At 38.0% G+C, this 19,898-nt stretch overlaps 1 protein-coding gene across 1 annotated transcript; it reads left to right on the forward strand.

The window, feature by feature from the left end:
* Positions 1–9,774: 9,774 nt before the first annotated feature.
* Clec14a (C-type lectin domain containing 14A) lies at positions 9,775–13,655 on the forward strand. The gene has a single exon (XM_020179882.2). It carries the CDS (start codon positions 10,187–10,189, stop codon positions 11,657–11,659), a length of 1,473 nt encoding a protein of 490 aa, XP_020035471.2. The 5' UTR covers positions 9,775–10,186; the 3' UTR covers positions 11,660–13,655.
* The last annotated feature ends 6,243 nt before the right edge of the window (positions 13,656–19,898 follow it).

Raw genomic sequence — 19,898 nt, forward strand, 5'->3', positions numbered from 1 at the left:
CCTTTTCCAGGTCCTCCTCTATAAATGTTGGGAAAATAAAATAGAAATGGTCCCTAGCAGATAGAGTTCTTGTATAGAATAAATGAGTTAAAGCAGACAAAAGTGTTTATGACAGAGCTTGGCAGGTAGTGAGCTGTCAATACATGTTAGCTCTTATTATAGTCCTACAAATCCATTTTAAGCAGATTTCCTTCTGTATACTGTTGGAATAACCTTCCAGCCAGAGCTGCTTGCCTTTTAAAACCAGACTCCAGTCTCACATCCTCCCTAGATAAGAAAATACACACTCATTATCGAGGCCTGGAAAAGCTGAAAATAATGTTGTCGCTCATTAACTCTAATAATACTCCCTTTATGTTTGTTTTGTCTTGTTGAGTTTATGGACCATTTTCACATTCCTTGCATCATTTGATTTTCATATACCTCTGCAACAAAAGCAGCCAGCTATTTTCATTTTTGAAAGATAGAGAAACCAAAGCACAAAGGGGTTAAAATGGCTTCCCTTAGTCACCTAGAAGATGACCTTGAACTCAAAGCATTGTAACTCCTTTCCATAGACCTTCTACCCAATACTGGTAGAGCCAGTTCTTCTGGCAGGTCTCAAGCCAGCAGTCCCTGACTAGCCCACCCCATACTCTCTTGCTTTTAAAAATTCTCAGGAGGAAGAAATAATCTATTGTGTATTCAGCCCAAGAGTTTTGCTGCTAGAATCCTCCCTCCATTTCAGATAATATTTAAGTACTGAGGAAATAAAACTAGAACCTCCTCACTTTATATAAACAGTTGTTTCCCTCATTCACATAACACTGTTTTTGTCACACAGAGTGACAACATAGCTAAGTGTTAGGGTAGAGACTCAGAGACCATCATGGGTTTAATTCCTATTGGTCACTTACCAGTTGCATGACCTTAAGATAATAAACTTCTCTGTGCCTCAGTTTCTCCAACTGTAAAATGGAGATAACAATATTACTGACCTCTTGGAGTTCTTGTGAAGATTGCAAGAAAGAATATATGATATGCAAAATACTGAAAAGATCACCTGGTGATACATCTGTGAGCTTCTGTAATCATATTATGAGAAACTGGTCTTAATTCTTTACTTTGGCTGGTGTTGCCACTGCTGGCTCATGCAAGATCTATTACTGTGTGAACCAAAATCACCAGACTCTGTAATGATCAAATGCTTAAATCAAAGCACCACGTTGCACTTCTCACCTTTGACTCTCCCAGAGTAGCTCTTCCTTATGTAACTTAAATGAAAATATCCATGATCTCATATTGCCCCCAAATATATCTTGACAAGTCTGTTTTCTGACTTTCACCCTCCTCACCATGATCATCCTCCAGTTTTGCCTAAGGAATAGGTTGCTATGGCAACATTCACCACCCACAGTCAACAGTCAGATTTCATTTCTCAGATACAACTATTAGAAAATAAATGGTCCATGTAACATTCTTTGTGGTTGTTTCCCTGTTCATTTGCAAAATCTCCTACCTGTTTGAGGCATCTATAAATGTAATAACAATACCATTTTAAACATTTGAACAACAACTTGTTAATTCTGACAAAAGCACTCTTCAGATCCTCAATGTTTCCAAAATAGCTTTCTGTCAACATCAGGAGGGGAAAAAAGCACAGTCAAAAGGTACTTCGGTCCCAGATTTTGTTTAGTCAAACTGCCTCTTGTTTTGTAATAGGAATATGAAATTATAACTTATTATTTGCTAAAAAGAATCTTTCCCCTTTTATTTTTCTACTCCAGGCAAAATGACGTAATCAACTATTTCTGAAACAAGAAAAGAGAGTTTACTTCTTTTCTGTAGCCTTCCCACGAACTTATCATTTCCTTCCTCCCTCCCTTGCCCCAAATAAATAACCTATGCACACTGACCATCACCAATGGCACACATTTCCACGATATTTTTCAGGTGAATGGTCAGGTGGCTGGTGGCTGTTAATCACAATCAAAACAACATTTAATAAGATAGCACTCTGAGTTTAATAAAAGAGTATAGCTAAGAAAGATTCAGACAGTGCTCTTCTAAGAACTTTTCACAATGAAACTCAGATATTTTGATCAAATGTCTTTAAAAAATCAGTCTATGAAGGTAGAAGAGGTGGTTTTCATTCTCCAGACCAATAAGCCTCCTTTTGTGCTTTAACTCTATTAGGGAATCTCAGCTGATTTATTTAAAACAATAAAGACTCATTTATGTATGAGCAAAGGAGACAAGTACAATTTGCAGTAGCACAGAAACTAAGAGGCATTTAAAAATCTGGCGTATGAGATTATAAATATAGTATTCAAGAATAAATGTACTGATTTAGCCTTGCTCTGTGTTGAGTAACAGATGTACTCTGAAATTTCAAAGGAACAGGCATTTTTTCTTAAATTCGGAGAAAATGACTTAGGGATTCTTACAAAAATTCTAAATATCAAACAAATCCTTCCTGCCATCCTGACATTTTCTATTAAAAGTGAGCAAATATTACAGCCAAAAATCAATGAAGTAATTCCTTTTGGAGAAGTAATGTGGTAGGTGGTAGCCAGGTGAAAGGTATATATCAAGGAAACTGACATCAGTAGGGAGCAAGGGGCCCCAGGTAGAACAGCTGCATGGGAGAGACAATTCTCTAGTTAAGTCTAGTTTTCCAGTAATGGGGATTAGTGAGTGGTGGTTTCACTATACATAAAAAAACTCTACAACTTGTTAAAAGTTGTTCCACATAGATTTTTAAAATACCAGGTGAATATAATTCTTAACTTCTAATAACTGTTTCTTATTACCCAAGGCATTTTACCCCCACCCCCATTTCAGTTTTAAGCAAGATAAGAATCAGTTAAGAGAGGCAAGATTTAAACACAATGCAAGGGAAAAAATTACTTCCTCGTATTCCAGATTGGAAAAAAAAAAAAAACTGAAGCAATTTCTTAAGATGGGGGCCAAATATCTACAAATCAAAGACAATTTTCCTGGTGGTGAAGTCCAAAGCAATCCAAATCTTTGCTAAGGAGCCTCTCAGTTGTCATCCTTGTGTGCCTCAAGTGGAGCTGGTCATTGCCAAATGCAGTTGTTTCTAGTATTTATTTCTTTTTGTTTAAGACTAAAGATACTTGCAATTATAAAAGATATTAGTGCAATAAACCCCCTATAACATTCAAGACACAGCATGACAATTCACCAAGATCTTTATAGACATTAAATCCTCAGTGAATATTAATAGAAAGAAGAAAGCAATTCTTTCTCTTCCCATGTCAAAGGAGGCATGTTTTCCAGGCTCATCTGTGTCATGCACTAATGAGCAGTATCTCCATTTGCGTATACAGTTTACATACAATATCATGTTTAAATTGTTTGCTTTATACCTAAAGAGCTAAACAGCTTATACCTTACAACAACTTTTTTATCTAACAGCTTTGAAAGAACACACTTGGTGTTCTGACTTCTGTGAACAGTATCTATTATAACCTAGTGAATGGTTCATTATAGGGTTAATGCTCACCCCCACAAAAATGACCTTCAATGGGTACTTGAGCCCTTTCTCAAAACAAGGGAAGCTATCTACCACAGGCCACAAATTGGTCAAGTAGAGCAGGTGTTCAATTATTTTAATTATGAAAAGGCAAACCAAGGATCTTAGCAATGTCTAGCAATGAAGCAGGGCTCCCATAAGCTTAATTTAATAGAAGATGATAGTAATCAGTGTTCTCATTGCTATTCTATTTGCCCTAGATGGTATAGATACAGTCTCATTACTATGTATTAATGACTTCAAGAAATGTAGTTGGGAAGCCAGGAAAAAATATGTATATATATTTACTATTTGCATATATGTGCAAATAATAAAGATAGTATGTTCATAAAGAGAGGTTTCTTGTTGTGACAGAGAAAACAAGCCATGTAGAAGTTTTAATAGGGTATGGGGAAGAGGATAACCTACATGGATGTGTGTGTTATAACAGCCCAAGAGCCATGTGTCGTGAGGAGGGTGGAGGGTGCTGGGGTGAGAACAGTGGAGTGTTGCAAGAGTGGACACAAGGAGCCTGGTTTGGAAACTACTACGAGAGTCTCTAGGTGACTTGAAGCTGAGGTGGTGAGAATAAAAAGAGCACAATGGAGAGACTTGAAACATGTCTAAGTTTGGAACCATAAGAAAGAATGGCTGAGTGTTCATGGAAGAGAGGGAAAGAAAGATTTGAGGATATATGTGGTTTCTCCCTTGAATTGGGGTCTTAACCTGAAATAGCCAGTCCATATAATTTCAGCATGAAATACTTTAGTCTGAAAACAGAATGCTCTTGGTGTTAGAAAACCCATGTAATAAATACTGTGGCTATAGATCAGATTTCTGATAAAGCTTAGAGCTCAACTGACTACAGTGACACAAGTGTCAAAGTGAAAGGTATTGTTACCTACAGTGTTTGTACCAGTTGCCCCACTGAAAATGGAGCTGTAACATTGACTTGGGGTATCCTAGACAATGTTGAGCTACAGTTCTCATCCACCCCTTCAGTCACATTGACCCTGCTTCTAATGTAGGACAATTGCTCACCCTGGGACCTAAAGTGAGTGATATACTCACTTTCCAGGACTAATTAATTTAAATGGTATTTCTCTGTAATACTCTTTAATGGTTCCTTTTTGCTTTCCTTCATAGCCTGTCACTCTTTGCAGTTATTCATCTATTAATTTACTTGTCTTTCAATAGAACCAGTGGTTCATCTTGCCCTTAAGGCAAGATGTTTCTATTTCATCACCGTATTCTGTGAATGTGGCTCAGTGCCAAGGACATGGTAGGAGCCTAACACTACACATTAAGTCTTTTGAAGAGATGAATTTTCCATCTCAGTTCCATTGCCTTGGACGCTCTGCATTTGGTAGACATGCAGTTTCCACAAGCAGGAACTTGACAGGCAATTCTAAGTGATTGGAGAGGAAGTGAAGCATAGAAGAAAAAAATGGTGAGAAAAACTAGCAGTATTTCATGTCTAAGTAGATATTGGGGATAGAAGAGGGAGACAGCAGACTCAACCTTGCGTAACTGTTTTTCTGTCCCCACACTGTGACCCTGAAGACTGCTACACTATGTGCCACAGTTTTATGCTCTATCTTGTAGTTAATTCACAGTTGCACTCAGATCCAAATTGGAAAGTGCTCAATCATATATAATTCCATTTTTAGGAATCAACATACTGTTTATTTACCATAGCAACTTCACAACCAATAATATACAGCACATGGATATATTTAACACTACTCAGCTGTACACTTGAAATGGTTGAGATAGTGAATGTTATGTTATATGGGTTTTTTTTAACCAGAATTTAAAAATTCTAAACTGATCATTGGGTCACTTTGGCATACTAGAAGCATCCCCGCCGACAGAGTCTTTGGATGAAATTGGCCTCTCTAATGCCAAGTGTTTCAGTAAGGAGCTGGAGAGGAAAAGATGGGGGTTGGATAATAAATTCATTCCAATGATATTACTATCTTGAGGTTTTATTCAGATAGACTAACATATTCCTATTGTTCTTGGGTGAAGAAGATTTGGAGAGGGAAGACTGAAGGAGAGTGCTTTTGAGGCTGAAAAAAAAAAGCATAGTTAGAGGTTACTTATTCTAGAAGGCCAGCAAATTGAGTTCTTACCCTTCATCTTCATAATCTCAAAAGGCAGAGTTTATCTGCAACATGAAAGGAGAGTAAGAGAAGAACAAAGGGAATTTCTCTCTCACTACTGAGTTGAGATTCCTATGCTTTTGTTGAGGTGTAGCAAAGTCACATTGTGTCTGTCCCTTAGGGAAGAGGATCCAGTAAAGTCCTTCCTGAATTCTCTCAATTGCAGAGAGAGAAATAATGTTTTTTGCTCAACTGGTGAGGCTTCTCTGTGCTAAGTTCTGCTATCTCCACCATCCTTCTAGTTCTCAAAGATGCTCTGGGAAGGAATGTGCCAGGATTTATGCTGCCCTTTCCCAGGCTGAGAGTGTTTATGGGAAAACACCCAATACACATAAGAGACCACTACACCCTGCCCCAGAATTCTTCCTCCTCATCCTGAATGCACATTTAGATACAATCCAAGAAGGCTGCAGTCACTCAAGGCATTAGGTTATGAAAAACAATGTTTTTCAAAACTCCCTCCTTCTGTACCTTCATCTTCTGTGACTCAGGGTGAGCCTGTCAAATAGAAGAATAAGAAAAGGAAAAATGCTCAAGGGGATTCTCCAAATTTCCACGAATACCTGTTCAATCATGTAGACAGAATTCAAGGAAGGGCTACTATTAAACCAGGGCAAATTCACAAATGCATTAAAAAATGTTAATTCCTACACAAATATGAGGCATTGAAAGAAAATTGGTTCAAAGTATTTGAATCTGCCAATAAGCTCTGAAGTCAAACTCATAGTAAAATCATAGCAAAACTGTAATAATAAGAGTCTTTGGTTTTTCATACACATGTACTATCTATGAAAAGATAGTACTATGACTAGTGTATTTAGAAAGCAGTTTTTTCCCTTTCTCCTCACTGCAATAAATCATATTATGTGACTTCCATACAAAAAACGGAAGTGGTATATCAACAAAGATATACAATATCCAATTTTATTAAGCACATTTGCCCAAATCACTGCTGTTTGAAAACAAATATTCTCAATGTTAAGGCTGAAGTTTGAACAAAAATTCTCTGACTGTACCGGATTTTAATTGCCTTATAATAGTAAGAATAAATCACACATCTGGAATAGGCGAGTCAATATAGAAAGTATTGTGCTGGGTGTGTGAATTTGTCAGACACATAGGCCTTAAAATGAGCAAGCGATTAAGTCTATGTAATAATAATTGCCAGGTTCCACTGCTGCTACAAGGTAAATGCTAAGGTAACTGCTGATTATCCCTAGTACTTACAAAGTGATACCAGATAAGACTAACAGGATTTGAATTAAGTAACTATGATTGCTTTTTTTTTTTGCCTTCCTTTTCCAGCTCTGTGAAGTGGGAATTCTACAGGTTCAATAGAAAAAGCATACTTTGGACTTAAGGGATGCCTTGATTATCAAGCACACTTATCATATAAATCCTCTAAGAAAGACTGTAATATGAAACTACAGCTACAGCGGGATGAGACATGATGAACTGTTCAAGATCCTAAACAAAACGCTGCCCACTTTGTTATAATAATTAGTTTCTTAACAGTAGGGTCTAGAGCAGTCCTTCAGATCAATTTATTTGGAGACATAGTAGCTAATGAACCTAGAACACCACTTACATTGTAAATGTAAAAAGCTAGAACATTCTATGTGCTCAGTTACTGACATACAGCATGTTACTAAATCATTGACACTTTATCACATTGTGTGTGCTGTGTGTGTGTGTGCCTGCACACATCAGCCCTGTGCTCGTTCAATAAACTGTCGTTTCTTGAGTGATAACTATGTCCCAGTTACATTAGTAGGGACCTGGAATAAATGCCAAAGAACACATCTATTGCTTACAGAAAATATAGACTAGTGGAGCAGTGCTCCACATCTGAGCTTCTGCTACAGATGTGCAAGAGTTTCTCTTAATTAAGCACACACATACAACATATACACACACATACACTTGGGCATGGATATGGGAAGACACAGGGTATGAAAATATTCAATTATAGAAAAAAATGGAAAGATTTTTACAACATTGTTCTCATTTTCAACATATCAAAAAGCTTATAGATTCACACTTGTCATTTCAGAGTTTTAAGTATTTGGACTCCAGTGATGGTAAAATGGTATCCTAGTATGATCTTAATAAACTTATTATTTAAAAAATAAAATCTTTCTCTAGTTCTGTTTTTTTAGTGCACTACATATTTCAAAATATGTTAATACTATGTAGATCAATACAAGATAATTAACTAAAAATGACATATGTCTTCTTTCAAGCTAATTTTTTTTATTAACTCTTCTTTCACATCATTCCAGGCACAACCAGGACTATGATATGTAATCATTGTGGTTAACACGTTCCTGTTTTTAACATTGTTATGCTGGGTGGGGATACCTTGTGGCATTTATGAAAGTTCTTAAAATGCATCAAATATATCATACTTGTTCCTCTTTTGTAATGTCCCACCTCCCTAGACAGAATGCCAGAGAGTGAAATCATGTATATACTATTAGCTTCGTTATTACTCTAGAAATCTCATCTTATCCCAAGTGACTTTCAAAATATGTAAGAATTTCCATTGGCTACTCAAGTTTGAAAAAGGTTTTATTGGAATATAGCATGCTACATGAACACAGTCACCAACTCCCAGATTGCAAAGCTGACTTAAGCAATTATGTATTTTCAAAATTCATTCAATTAGATTTCTGGATTTTCATGTTTTTTTTCTTATAAGACACTAAGTTGCTTAATTTGAATGCAAAGCCATGTTTAAATGTCTCAGAAATATGAAATGAAGGACTAATGAATGTCTTTTAAATTGGAAAACAGAAAGGGGAGGAGAGAAAATCTGTTTCAAAACTCCACAGTAAGCAAGAATAAGGTACTGATGATGATTCATGATGTTTACTCTGGCTTAAGATACATGCGATTTCGAGGGGAAAAAGAAAAGTTAGAATAATGGTAAAAATTAGAGACAGCATACAAATATTATCCTGCTACCTTCCTTCTCTCCTCTCATGAACCTGAGCCAGCCAATCCAATACAACATGCATGCATCACTCATGAATGGCAACTTTCATTCTGATTATAGATATGATATCTTTAAGAGAGCTTAGTTGAAACTATGTATTTCTAATTACAACATATTGATAATTGAGAGCCACAATAGGTAAATTATATATATATATATAATTGTCTAAGTTGCTAAAAAAAAAGTCCTTTCATAGACAGTGCTAATTTTAAACTTTCCTTTACCATCTTTAACTCCCCCTCGCACTTTCAACTGAGCTGGTGTTTATAAAACAAGCACTCAATGGACTCTGAAGAAGTTGACTGGATGATCTATCAAACAACAGGGAGTGTGGTTTCAGAGCACACAATATCCATTATAATGCAATAAACATTTAAATTTCTTAAGGATGTTGACTTCTAATGTTCTTGAAAGGAGACTATAACATTGTTATAGATAGTGGCACTTATTCATAGGAGAGAATGATATTTAAAAAGTTCAATGATAAAAATCACAAGTAGGACATTACTGAGGCCATGAACTCATATATAACCTATAAGCTTAAAGTAGATATGAACCAATATAGTGGTAAAGAAACCTAACAACTGAACGGTTAAGATCTATGGCCATTATTTTTCCATTTAAATGTAGAAATACACTTTCTTTCATGAATGAATCAATATGGGCCATTTCAAAGAGAAATGGAAGTGAAAAATAAACTTTTAAGGCAAGTGCTGACCGAAAATGCAGGGTTTTCCATTCAAAATTCTCAAAAGGATACTAAATTCTTTGACTAGCAATTAGGATTCCAGGATTTCCTTGGAAAGAATAGGGTAGCAGAGTACCAGGAAAAGATGGGTGGTTAAACAGTGCTGCCTCTGGTGTAGAAGGGAGACGCAAGGATTTCTCACAGGATTCGCCGCTCCCCGCCTCCCCTCCCTCCCACCCCCCCACCACACACAGGCGCAGGAAACCTCCGGGAGAATGGAACCGTCTACAAATTATTCTGACGCCAGTTACACTGTCCCCAACAGAAACACAATGGGCGGGTGTGGACTTAGGATAGGGAAGTTCCTTTCTCCAGTCCTTCCTGCCAGTGTTCACAGTGTATTCTGGGATCCAAGACCTGAAATGCCCTGAGCAGGGAAAGCATACACTTCATCCGAGTAGTAACTTTCTTTTCTTTCTACTCTAAGCAGAGTCTTTGACCTCCTGGTCGCCTGTGTTCCCAGTGCTCTGGCGCCAGCTGCGTTCCTGACCCCTGAATGAATCAGGGCTGCACGGGGCCTGGCAGAGCTCTGGACACATTTCCTGTCGCGGCCTAGGGGAAGCTGTTGGACGCCCAGGGAGACTGTGGTGGGGACTTTTGGCAGTTGGGGAACTGGGGTGGAGAACAGAGGAGGGGAGAAGAGACAAGGTGGGGGGAGTCGACTGCAGAGGGCGGTGACCGCGCTCCAGAGACCGCTGGGCGCCCTGGGGCCAGACAAGACTTAAGTTGGGAGCAGCTGTGTGCACAGGGCCTCGAAGATGAGGCCGGCGCTTGCTCTGTGCCTCCTCTGTCAGGCGTTCTGGCCCAGGCCTGGCGGTGGCGAGCACCCCACCTCCGATCGCGCAGGCTGCTCGGCGTCGGGGGCTTGCTACAGCCTACACCACGCTACCATCAAGCGGCTGGCAGCGCAGGAGGCCTGCAACCTGCGCGGCGGGTCTCTCAGCACCGTGCACGGGGGCACCGAGCTGCGTGCAGTGCTTTCGCTCCTTCGGGCGGGTCCCGGGCCTGGAGGAGGCTCCAAAGACCTTCTGTTTTGGGTAGCTCTGGAGCGCGGGCGATCTCACTGCACCCTGGAGAACGAGCCATTGCGGGGTTTCTCCTGGCTGTCCCCCGACGCCAGTGAGTCCGAAAGAGACACGCTACAGTGGGTGGAGGAGCCACTGCTCTCCTGTACTTCGCGGAGGTGCGCGGGACTCCTGGCCACCCAGGGGATCGAGCCCGCAGGCTGGAAGGAGATGCGGTGCCATCTGCGCGCCAACGGCTACCTGTGCAAATACCAGTATGAGGACTTGTGCCCCGCGCCGCGCCCCGGGGCCGCCTCTAACTTGAGCTACCGCGCTCCCTTCCAACTGTTCAGCTCGGCGCTGGACTTCAGTCCTCCCGGCACCGAGGTGAGTGCGACCTGCCCCGGGAAGCGCTCCATCTCCGTCACCTGCGTCGTGGAAGAGACCGGCGCGCGCTGGGATGGGCTCTCCTCTGCAGCAGTGCTCTGTCCCTGCCCCGGGAGGTACCTCCGTGCTGGCAAATGCGCGGAGCTCCTTGACTGCCTAGACGACTTAGGAGCTTTTGCCTGCGAGTGTGCTGCAGGCTTCCAGCTGGGCAAGGATGGACGCTCTTGTGTGACAAAAGGGGGAGGACAGCCGACCTCTGGGGGGACCAAGGTGCCCACGAGGAGCCTGCCTGCCACCGCGACCAGTCCTGTTTCAAAAAGGACATGGTCATCCCGAGTCCACCAGAAGCCAGGAGAGACACCTGGTGTAACTGGACAAGGCAGTTCTGCAGCACCTATTCCAGACATTCTTCAGTGGGGAACAGAGAGCACGCTATCTACCTATCAAATGTCCCTTCAAACCGAGTCAAAAGTCACCATCACCCCACCAGAAAGTGTGATCCCCAAGTTGAATTCCACATCTTTTCCCACTCTTCAGGGTTTTGACTACTCCTCAACTGTGGTCTTCATACTTGTAGGCATAGCGGTAGTAGTGTTGGTTATCTTGACAATGACTGTGCTGGGCCTTTTCAAACTCTGCTTCCACAACAGCCCTTCCTCAGAGCCAGGGAAAGGGCCTTTGGCCTCAGGGGGCATGGAAAGTGATGCGGAGGCCACTGCTTTGCCCTCCAGATCTGCACATTGCACAGACAATGGGGTGAAGGCTGGGGACTGTAGCCTGAGGGGCAAAGCAGAGGGTTCCTCTCTGACGAGGTCCTCTCTTGGCAGTGGGGACACATAGGAAACAGAAGACATGTACAGACTCTCTTTAATTTCAATGAAAAGGGAAAAGAACTTTTTTTTTGCAAAATGACAATTCCTACAGAATTTTCCTTTCTGTAAGCTTCTTCTACTTCACCAAGGGGATAAATCTGACCAGTACAACCATTCCCTGAAGGTAGAAGAGGTGTGAGTGCCTTAGGATGCTTCTGGAGGGCAAGGTCATTTTGGGAGTTGGTATTTTCTTATGTTCTGGGAAATTGGCAGAAGTGATTGAACATTTCAAGACATTGGAAGCAAATGGAAAACTATAAGTTTGGGAAAGTTTATTTTTACCAAAATGGGAAGGAAATCTGTTTTGTTCAGGCTGGGACTATATTTGTTTGAAATTCGCAAAATAAATAAATAAATAAATAACAAATTGTTAACAGGTTAGACTCAACTATGCTTGGCTTCCGCAAGGAATAATTATTTTGGAAGAAAGCATGCTAAGAATAGCCACAAGGGTATGTATTCTTTTTAGATTGAAGGGAAAGTCCTTAAGCCCTTGTGATGAGGAACAGGTCTTTCAAAACTGGTAACTTTTCCCTTTATTCTTTTATCCTTTGCTTTCAAAGTCACTGCTACATGTGTGTTTGGCTATAAATCCAATGTGTAGTTTCTGACTCTAGAAGCAAATTACAGTTGACCACCAATTCAAGTGTGTCCTGTGTGTCCTTGCCCAAGGAAACAAATGATTTGTGTTTTTCCTTTTCCAGTGTTCATGCTCTACAGTGTAATGACCTTCCCAACCAAATAGCTTTCCCTTAAACATCAGGATGCTGATCCTCATTTCCAATTATGCTGATGTTAATTCTCAATTAAAACCTTAATGCTAAGTATTGATTTGAAATCTTTTGAGTGCATTAATGCAAAAGTAATCTGGGCTTTCTCCCAAGTTGCAAGATTCTTGTGCATTTATTAATCCAAGAAAAAACAAATGCCAAACCATTTCATTTTCTTCTCAATAGGAATGTGTGCAGTGACAATACACGTTCATCTTGGAATGATTACAATTTAATGCTAGTTTACATGGGCAATGGTGTGATAAACAGCTTTCCATAGAATTAATAATCTAAGATAGAAATGATAAATAAAAAGTCTATCATCTTGTTATGACTTGAAGTGTTAGAAAGTAATAAAAATGAAGCATTCTGGTGAAAAATAAGACATAATAAAAATCACTATCTAGTGGAATCAAGAGCCCTAGAAAACATTCCACTGTTATTAGTATGTTAAGAGTTTGAAAGGATTGCAAAGGTTTGTGTGTGGAGAGAGAGAAACAAATTTACTAATGGGGAATGAAAACAAAAAAAGCTTTGTCCTACATTTTCTTAGAATCACTTTGATGTTCTTGAGTGTACTATGCATACAATGGAGGGTAGACTTAAAATTAGTAGATGACCAACAATAAAATAATCTACTAAAAAATTAAAAGTGCTAAATCCATAAATCCATCTTATTTAAATCTATATAAATGTATGTATTTGGTATTGCAGCATAGCTTCACATATTAAAAATGTTTCTAAATACTTACATTTAAATAAAGTTACACATGATCAGAATTAGCAAACTTTGAAGAAAATTAAATTTCATAATTCTACCATTGAAACTAAGTTTTAGGTAAGTAAATATCCCCTAACTCATCAGAGCTATATCTCAGTCACTTCAGTCTGAAGTGTTGTAGTTTTCCTTTCACTATATGAACTCTCAGCAGAGAAGGTTACTATTTAAGTAGATCATATGGTGCTTTCTTTTTAGCTTGAAAATAGCCTCATCTATGACTGAACTAAATATGTGTATGTATACACACAAGTGTACATATAAATATGTCATCCATTTTTTCTTAAAGTATGGTGTCCTTGTATTATTGTTTCAATAAAATATAGCATGTGTAATTAACTTATTATGCAACATAGGTCATTATGGATCTCTGGCTCTAAATGCCCTTTGTGAAGAATAAATAGCTATCAACCCAATTACTTGGCTATTATCCTTTATTATTTCCCCTCATAAGTAGATCAGGAAAGAATTACAGAAAAAGTTTTGTTTGTATCTTTGATTTCTTAGCAGATAATAATTGCACACCAAGCATCACAGAATTTCCTTTGGTTTCTGGCTATGAAGTTTTCCCTAAAATGTTGGCTTCAGGGCAGAATCAGTTCTGTCAAGCAGGGTCTCTTAAGAGTCTGTTAGAAGTTAGGGTCAATGTTCTTCCTCTGTATTACTTTTCCACTATTTCTTATTACTTCTTCAACTTCTTTGAGGTTTATTCTTTTCTTATTTAAAAACTTCTGCTGCTGCATTCACCTTATAGCTTCCTGTTTACCAGTTTTCATCAATGAACTTGGTATCTACTTTACAAACTTTCTATCCTACATTCTACCATCATCTTATACCATAAAATCCTCCTTCATGAGTCCTCTAATGCCTGTGCTTAGAAATGTTCTTTGACATCTTATTTCCTGTGACCTCCAATTCGTTTCAGCCATTTACTACACAGCCACACAAATTTAAATGGCTCTGAAGCTATTACTACATATCTGAAATCACAAATCCAGACTTTCATGTGTGTTTGTGTGCATGTTAAAAGATTTGCACTTTAATGAATTTTGTCTCTGATTAGAGGCAAACCATTGTTGTTTGAATTTTAATATTCTTTTTTTTGGTTAACAATAATAAGCCTCTCAGTGAATAGTAGCCTGACATGGTGTCATTCTTTTTCTTGTCTTTCTTCTTGAAATAGTGTTGTACTTACTGAAATTGCAAGTACAGTAAAAACAGCTTTATTCTGAATCATTTGAGTTTGTGAACCCATGTTCTAGTTCCCTGAATATTTTAGTGATTACTTCTAAGATGTCTAATTTGTTGGTATAGAATTATGTATAGTATTGGTGATGCTTTCTCTTCCATTTTGGATTTTGGTAATTTGAGTATGTCCTTTCCTTTTTTTTTTGATTGAGGGAGTATCAGTTAGTATGTCTAACTAATAGTTTGTTAATTTTGTTAATTTTACAGTATTTATTGGACAGGCACATTTTTAAACAATTTTAATAGAGCATATTAAACATATATAATTCTAAAATTTCGAGTATACTTTTGAAATATTTTAGCAATTTTACCAAGTTGTACAACCTCATCAAAAATCAGTTTTAGAATAGTTTCATCACCTAAATAAGATCTTTCATGCAGAATTTTTGTACGAATATATTTTGTGTTAATTGATTATTAATTAGTTGATTGTTAACTGTTAAATTATTAATTGCACAAGGTGAGGTTCACTGCGATATTTCCATGCATGCATATATGTACACTGCTCATGTCCATTCTTCCCCGGTCTTTCATCCTTGCCTCCCCTGTCCACTTAACCCACCCGCTTCCTATTCCTTCATGATCCCTCTTTTACTTTCAGGTCATTTTTTTTCTTTTTCAGTTTGCACATGTGAGAGTGAACACATGATATTAGTACTTATGTTTCTGTGTCTGGCTTATTTGGATTAACATTATGTGCTCCAGTTCCCTCCATTTTCCCACAAATGACAGGATTTTATTCTTCTTTATGGCTGAATATTACTCCACTTTGTATATCTGCCACAATTTCTTTGTCTATTCATTTATTAATGGGCATCTAAGCTGGTTCCATGCTTTGTCTATTGTGAATAGTGCTGCAAGAAACATGGGCATAAGCCATCTCTTTTGAGTGCTGATTTCATTCCCTTTGGATATGTACCGAGTAGTAGTAGAGCTGGACCACAGTGTTTCTTTTTTAAGGAACCTACATATTATTTTTCATAGTGGCTTACTAGTTCACATTTCACCAAATGTGTATAAAAGTTCCTTTTTCTCCATGTCCTTGCCAACATTTGTTATTATTTTTTTTAATCATAGCCATTCTAGTTGGAGTGAGATGGTATCTCACTGTAGTTTGATTTGTATTTCCCTGATAGCTAATGATATTGAATATTTTTCATATATTTATTAACCACTTGTATTTCTTCTTTTGAGAAGTGTCTATTTGGATCATTTGCTCATTTTTTAATTGGATTATTTGCTGTTGTTATCAAGTTTTTTAGAATTCTTTATATATTCTGGATATTAACTTTCTATTAGATGAATAGCTATAAAATGTTTCCTTCCGTTCTGTAGGCTGTCTCTTCACTCCATTGATCATGTCCCTTATTTTGAAGAACTTTTTAGTTTGATATAATCCCATTTGTCAATTTTTGCTTTTGTTTCCTGTGCTTTTGCAGACCAACCCAGAAAATGGTTGCCCATACCTTGAAGTGTTTCACTCATGCTTTTCTGTAGTAGCTTCAGAGTTTATGGTCTTTGATTTTTGAGTGGACTTTTGTACAAGGTGAGAGATAGAAGTCAAGCCTCAAACTTCAAACAGCTTATGGATATCCAATTTTTCCAGCATCATTTGTTAAAGAGACTGTCCTTTCTACAATGTCTGTTTCTAGCCTCTTTGCCGAGAATCAGTTGGTTGCAAATGGATAGGTTTATTTCTGGACCCTCTATTTGGTTTCATTAGTCTATGTGTCTGTTTTCATGTCAAAACCATAATGTTTTTGTTACTATGGTTCTGTAGAATGTCTTGAAGTCAGGTATTGTGAATGCATTCAGCTTTACTCTTTTTGCTCAATATTGCTTTTGGCTATTCTGGGTCTTTCTTGATTCCCTATTAATTTTACTGTTTTTTTCTAGTTCTGTGAAGAATGCCATTAACATTTTGATAGATCAAATTGAATCTGTAGATTGTTTTGGGTACTGTGAACATTTTAACAATATTAATCCTTCCAATCCATGAACATAGGAAGTTTTCTCACCTTTACTAAAAGGGGAGACACTAGTCTTCCTAAATTTCTTTCTTGTTTTATAATTTTCATTGTAAAGGCCTTTCACCTCCTTACTTAAATTTATTCTTCAGAAAATTTATTATTGCTATACAGTAAAACTACTAATATTTGTATGCTGAATTCATTTGTCAGTTCTAATAGTCTTTCAGTGGAGTCTTTAGGCTTTACTGTGTATAGAACTATATCATCTTCTAACAGTGATAATTTGAACTTCTCTTTTCTTATTTCTATTCCATTTATTTCTCTTACCTAGTTGTTCTGGCTAAAGCTGATAGTAAAGTTGATTGAATAAGAGCAGTGATAGTGGACACCCTTGTTTTTACCATTATATTTAAGGATATTATTTCAATTTTTCCCCATTTACTGTGATGTGGACTATAGGTGAGTCATATGTAGCCTTTACTATGTTTTGAGGTATTATCTTCTATAACTAACTTATTCAGTGCCTTTATCATGAAACAGCATTGAATTTTATGAGATTCTTTTTAGCATCTATTGAAATGATCATGCGATTTTTTATAATCTTCATTCTATTTATGTTGTGTATTCAATTACATCCATTGAACCATTGTTGCATTCCTGAGATGAAACCATGGAATCCTGGCCTCACAGAATGAGTTTTCAAAGGTCACCATCTTTTCACTTCTATGAAATAGTTTGAGAAACATTTATATTAATTCTCCTTTTTTTTTTTGTTTGGCTTTGCTGAATTATTCATTAGCATTCGTGAGAAATGTACAATCCAAAGGGTGTTAAAACAATCCAGATTGTTTGGCAATGTTTGTTTTCCTTTAAAAAGATTGAAATAAAAAAAATCACCTCTAAGCTACAGTTCTTATATTTAAAATCAGTTATAAATCTGGTTAAACAAGTAGGTGAAGAGAAGAAAGTGAAATAATAAAGGAGTATCAGGGATCTTATTTAATATTCATCTTTTAATGGCAGGCAGCAGCCTGAACCAATGTTTGTTTACCTGTCCACATCTTGCCTTTTTTTAGATGCTACATGGTCAAAGACAGTTAGGAGCTCCACAATGAGATTCATATGTGAGGGTGGAAAAATGCCTTTCAGTTCTGTCACTGAGCAGATGCAAATTTATTTATTTATTTATTTATTTATTTTTTTCATTTTTCTTTTATTATTCATATGTGCATACAAGGCTTGGTTTATTTCTCCCCCCTGCCCCCACCCCCTCCCTTACCACCCACTCCACCCCTTCCCGCTCCCCCCTCAATACCCAGCAGAAACTATTTTGCCCTTATCTCTAATTTTGTTGTAGAGAGAGTATAAGCAATAATAGGAAGGAACAAGGGGTTTTGCTGGTTGAGATAAGGATAGCTATACAGGGCATTGACTCACATTGATTTCCTGTGCTGGGTGTTACCTTCTAGGTTAATTCTTTTTAATCTAACCTTTTCTCTAGTTCCTGGTCTCCTTTTCCTATTGGCCTCAGTTGCTTTAAGGTATCTGCTTTAGTTTCTCTGCATTAAGGGCAACAAATGCTAGCTAGTTTTTTAGGTGTCTTACCTATCCTCACCCCTCCCTTGTGTGCTCTCGCTTTTATCATGTGCTCATAGTCCAATCCCCTTGTTGTGTTTGCCCTTGATCTAATGTCCACATATGAGGGAGAACATATGATTTTTGGTCTTTTGGGCCAGGCTAACCTCACTCAGAATGATGTTCTCCAATTCCATCCATTTACCAGCGAATGATAACATTTCGTTCTTCTTCATGGCTGCATAAAATTCCATTGTGTATAGATACCACATTTTCTTAATCCATTCGTCAGTGCTGGGGCATCTTGGCTGTTTCCATAACTTGGCTATTGTGAATAGTGCCGCAATAAACATGGATGTGCAGGTGCCTCTGGAGTAACAGTCTTTTGGGTATATCCCCAAGAGTGGTATTGCTGGATCAAATGGTAGATCGATGTCCAGCTTTTTAAGTAGCCTCCAAATTTTTTTCCAGAGTGGTTGTACTAGTCTACATTCCCACCAACAGTGTAAGAGGGTTCCTTTTTCCCCGCATCCTCGCCAACACCTGTTGTTGGTGGTGTTGCTGATGATGGCTATTCTAACAGGGGTGAGGTGGAATCTTAGTGTGGTTTTAATTTGCATTTCCTTTATTGCTAGAGATGGTGAGCATTTTTTCATGTGTTTTCTGGCCATTTGAATTTCTTCTTTTGAGAAAGTTCTGTTTAGTTCACATGCCCATTTCTTTATTGGTTCATTAGTTTTGGGAGAATTTAGTTTTTTAAGTTCCCTGTATATTCTGGTTATCAGTCCTTTGTCTGATGTATAGTTGGCAAATATTTTCTCCCACTCTGTGGGTGTTCTCTTCAGTTTAGAGACCATTTCTTTTGATGAACAGAAGCTTTTTAGTTTTATGAGGTCCCATTTATCTATGCTATCTCTTAGTTGCTGTGCTGCTGGGGTTTCATTGAGAAAGTTCTTACCTATACCTACTAACTCCAGAGTATTTCCTACTCTTTCTTGTATCAACTTAAGAGTTTGGGGTCTGATATTAAGATCCTTGATCCATTTTGAGTTAATCTTGGTATAGGGTGATATACATGGATCTAGTTTCAGTTTTTTGCAGACTGCTAACCAGTTTTCCCAGCAGTTTTTGTTGAAGAGGCTGCTATTTCTCCATCGTATATTTTTAGCTCCTTTGTCAAAGATAAGTTGCTTATAGTTGTGTGGCTTCATATCTGGATCCTCTATTCTGTTCCACTGGTCTTCATGTCTGTTTTTGTGCCAGTACCATGCTGTTTTTATTATTATTGCTTTGTAATATAGTTTGAAGTCAGGTATTGTGATACCTCCTGCATTGTTCTTTTGACTGAGTATTGCCTTGGCTATTCGTGGCCTCTTGTGTTTCCATATAAATTTAACAGTAGATTTTTCAATCTCTTTGATGAATGTCATTGGAATTTTGATGGGAATTGCATTAAACATGTAGATTACATTAATTCTCCTTTAAAAGGTTGGTAAATTTCAGTAGTGAAGCCATCTAGTCTGGACTTTTCTGTTTTGGGAGATTTTTTTTTCTTTTCTCCTTTCATTTTATTGTTTTTACATTACTTACATGTGTGTACATTGTGCCACCTCCCCCTCACATCCTCCAAAACCCGCAACACCCTCCCCTGCTTCCAGGTTCTGCCCTCTTCTCCAATTTTGTTGAAAAAACAACAGATAATAAGGAATACATAGCATTTTTGCTAGTTTGAGATAAGGATAGCTATTCAAAGAGATTCCTAGCATTGCTCCCATGTACATGTGTGTTACAACCCAAATTAGTTCATCTCTACCAGACCTCTTCACTACTTCCTGGTCTCCTTCCCATAGTGGCCTCTGCCACTTT

The sequence above is a fragment of the Castor canadensis genome, chromosome 3 (assembly GCF_047511655.1).
Source record: "Castor canadensis chromosome 3, mCasCan1.hap1v2, whole genome shotgun sequence".
Taxonomy (NCBI): Eukaryota; Metazoa; Chordata; class Mammalia; order Rodentia; family Castoridae; genus Castor; species Castor canadensis.

Coding starts and splice junctions, on each gene's coding strand:
- Clec14a (XM_020179882.2), top strand. CDS start 10,187: ATGAGGCCGGCGCTTGCTCTGTGCCTCCTCTGTCAGGCGTTCTGGCCC.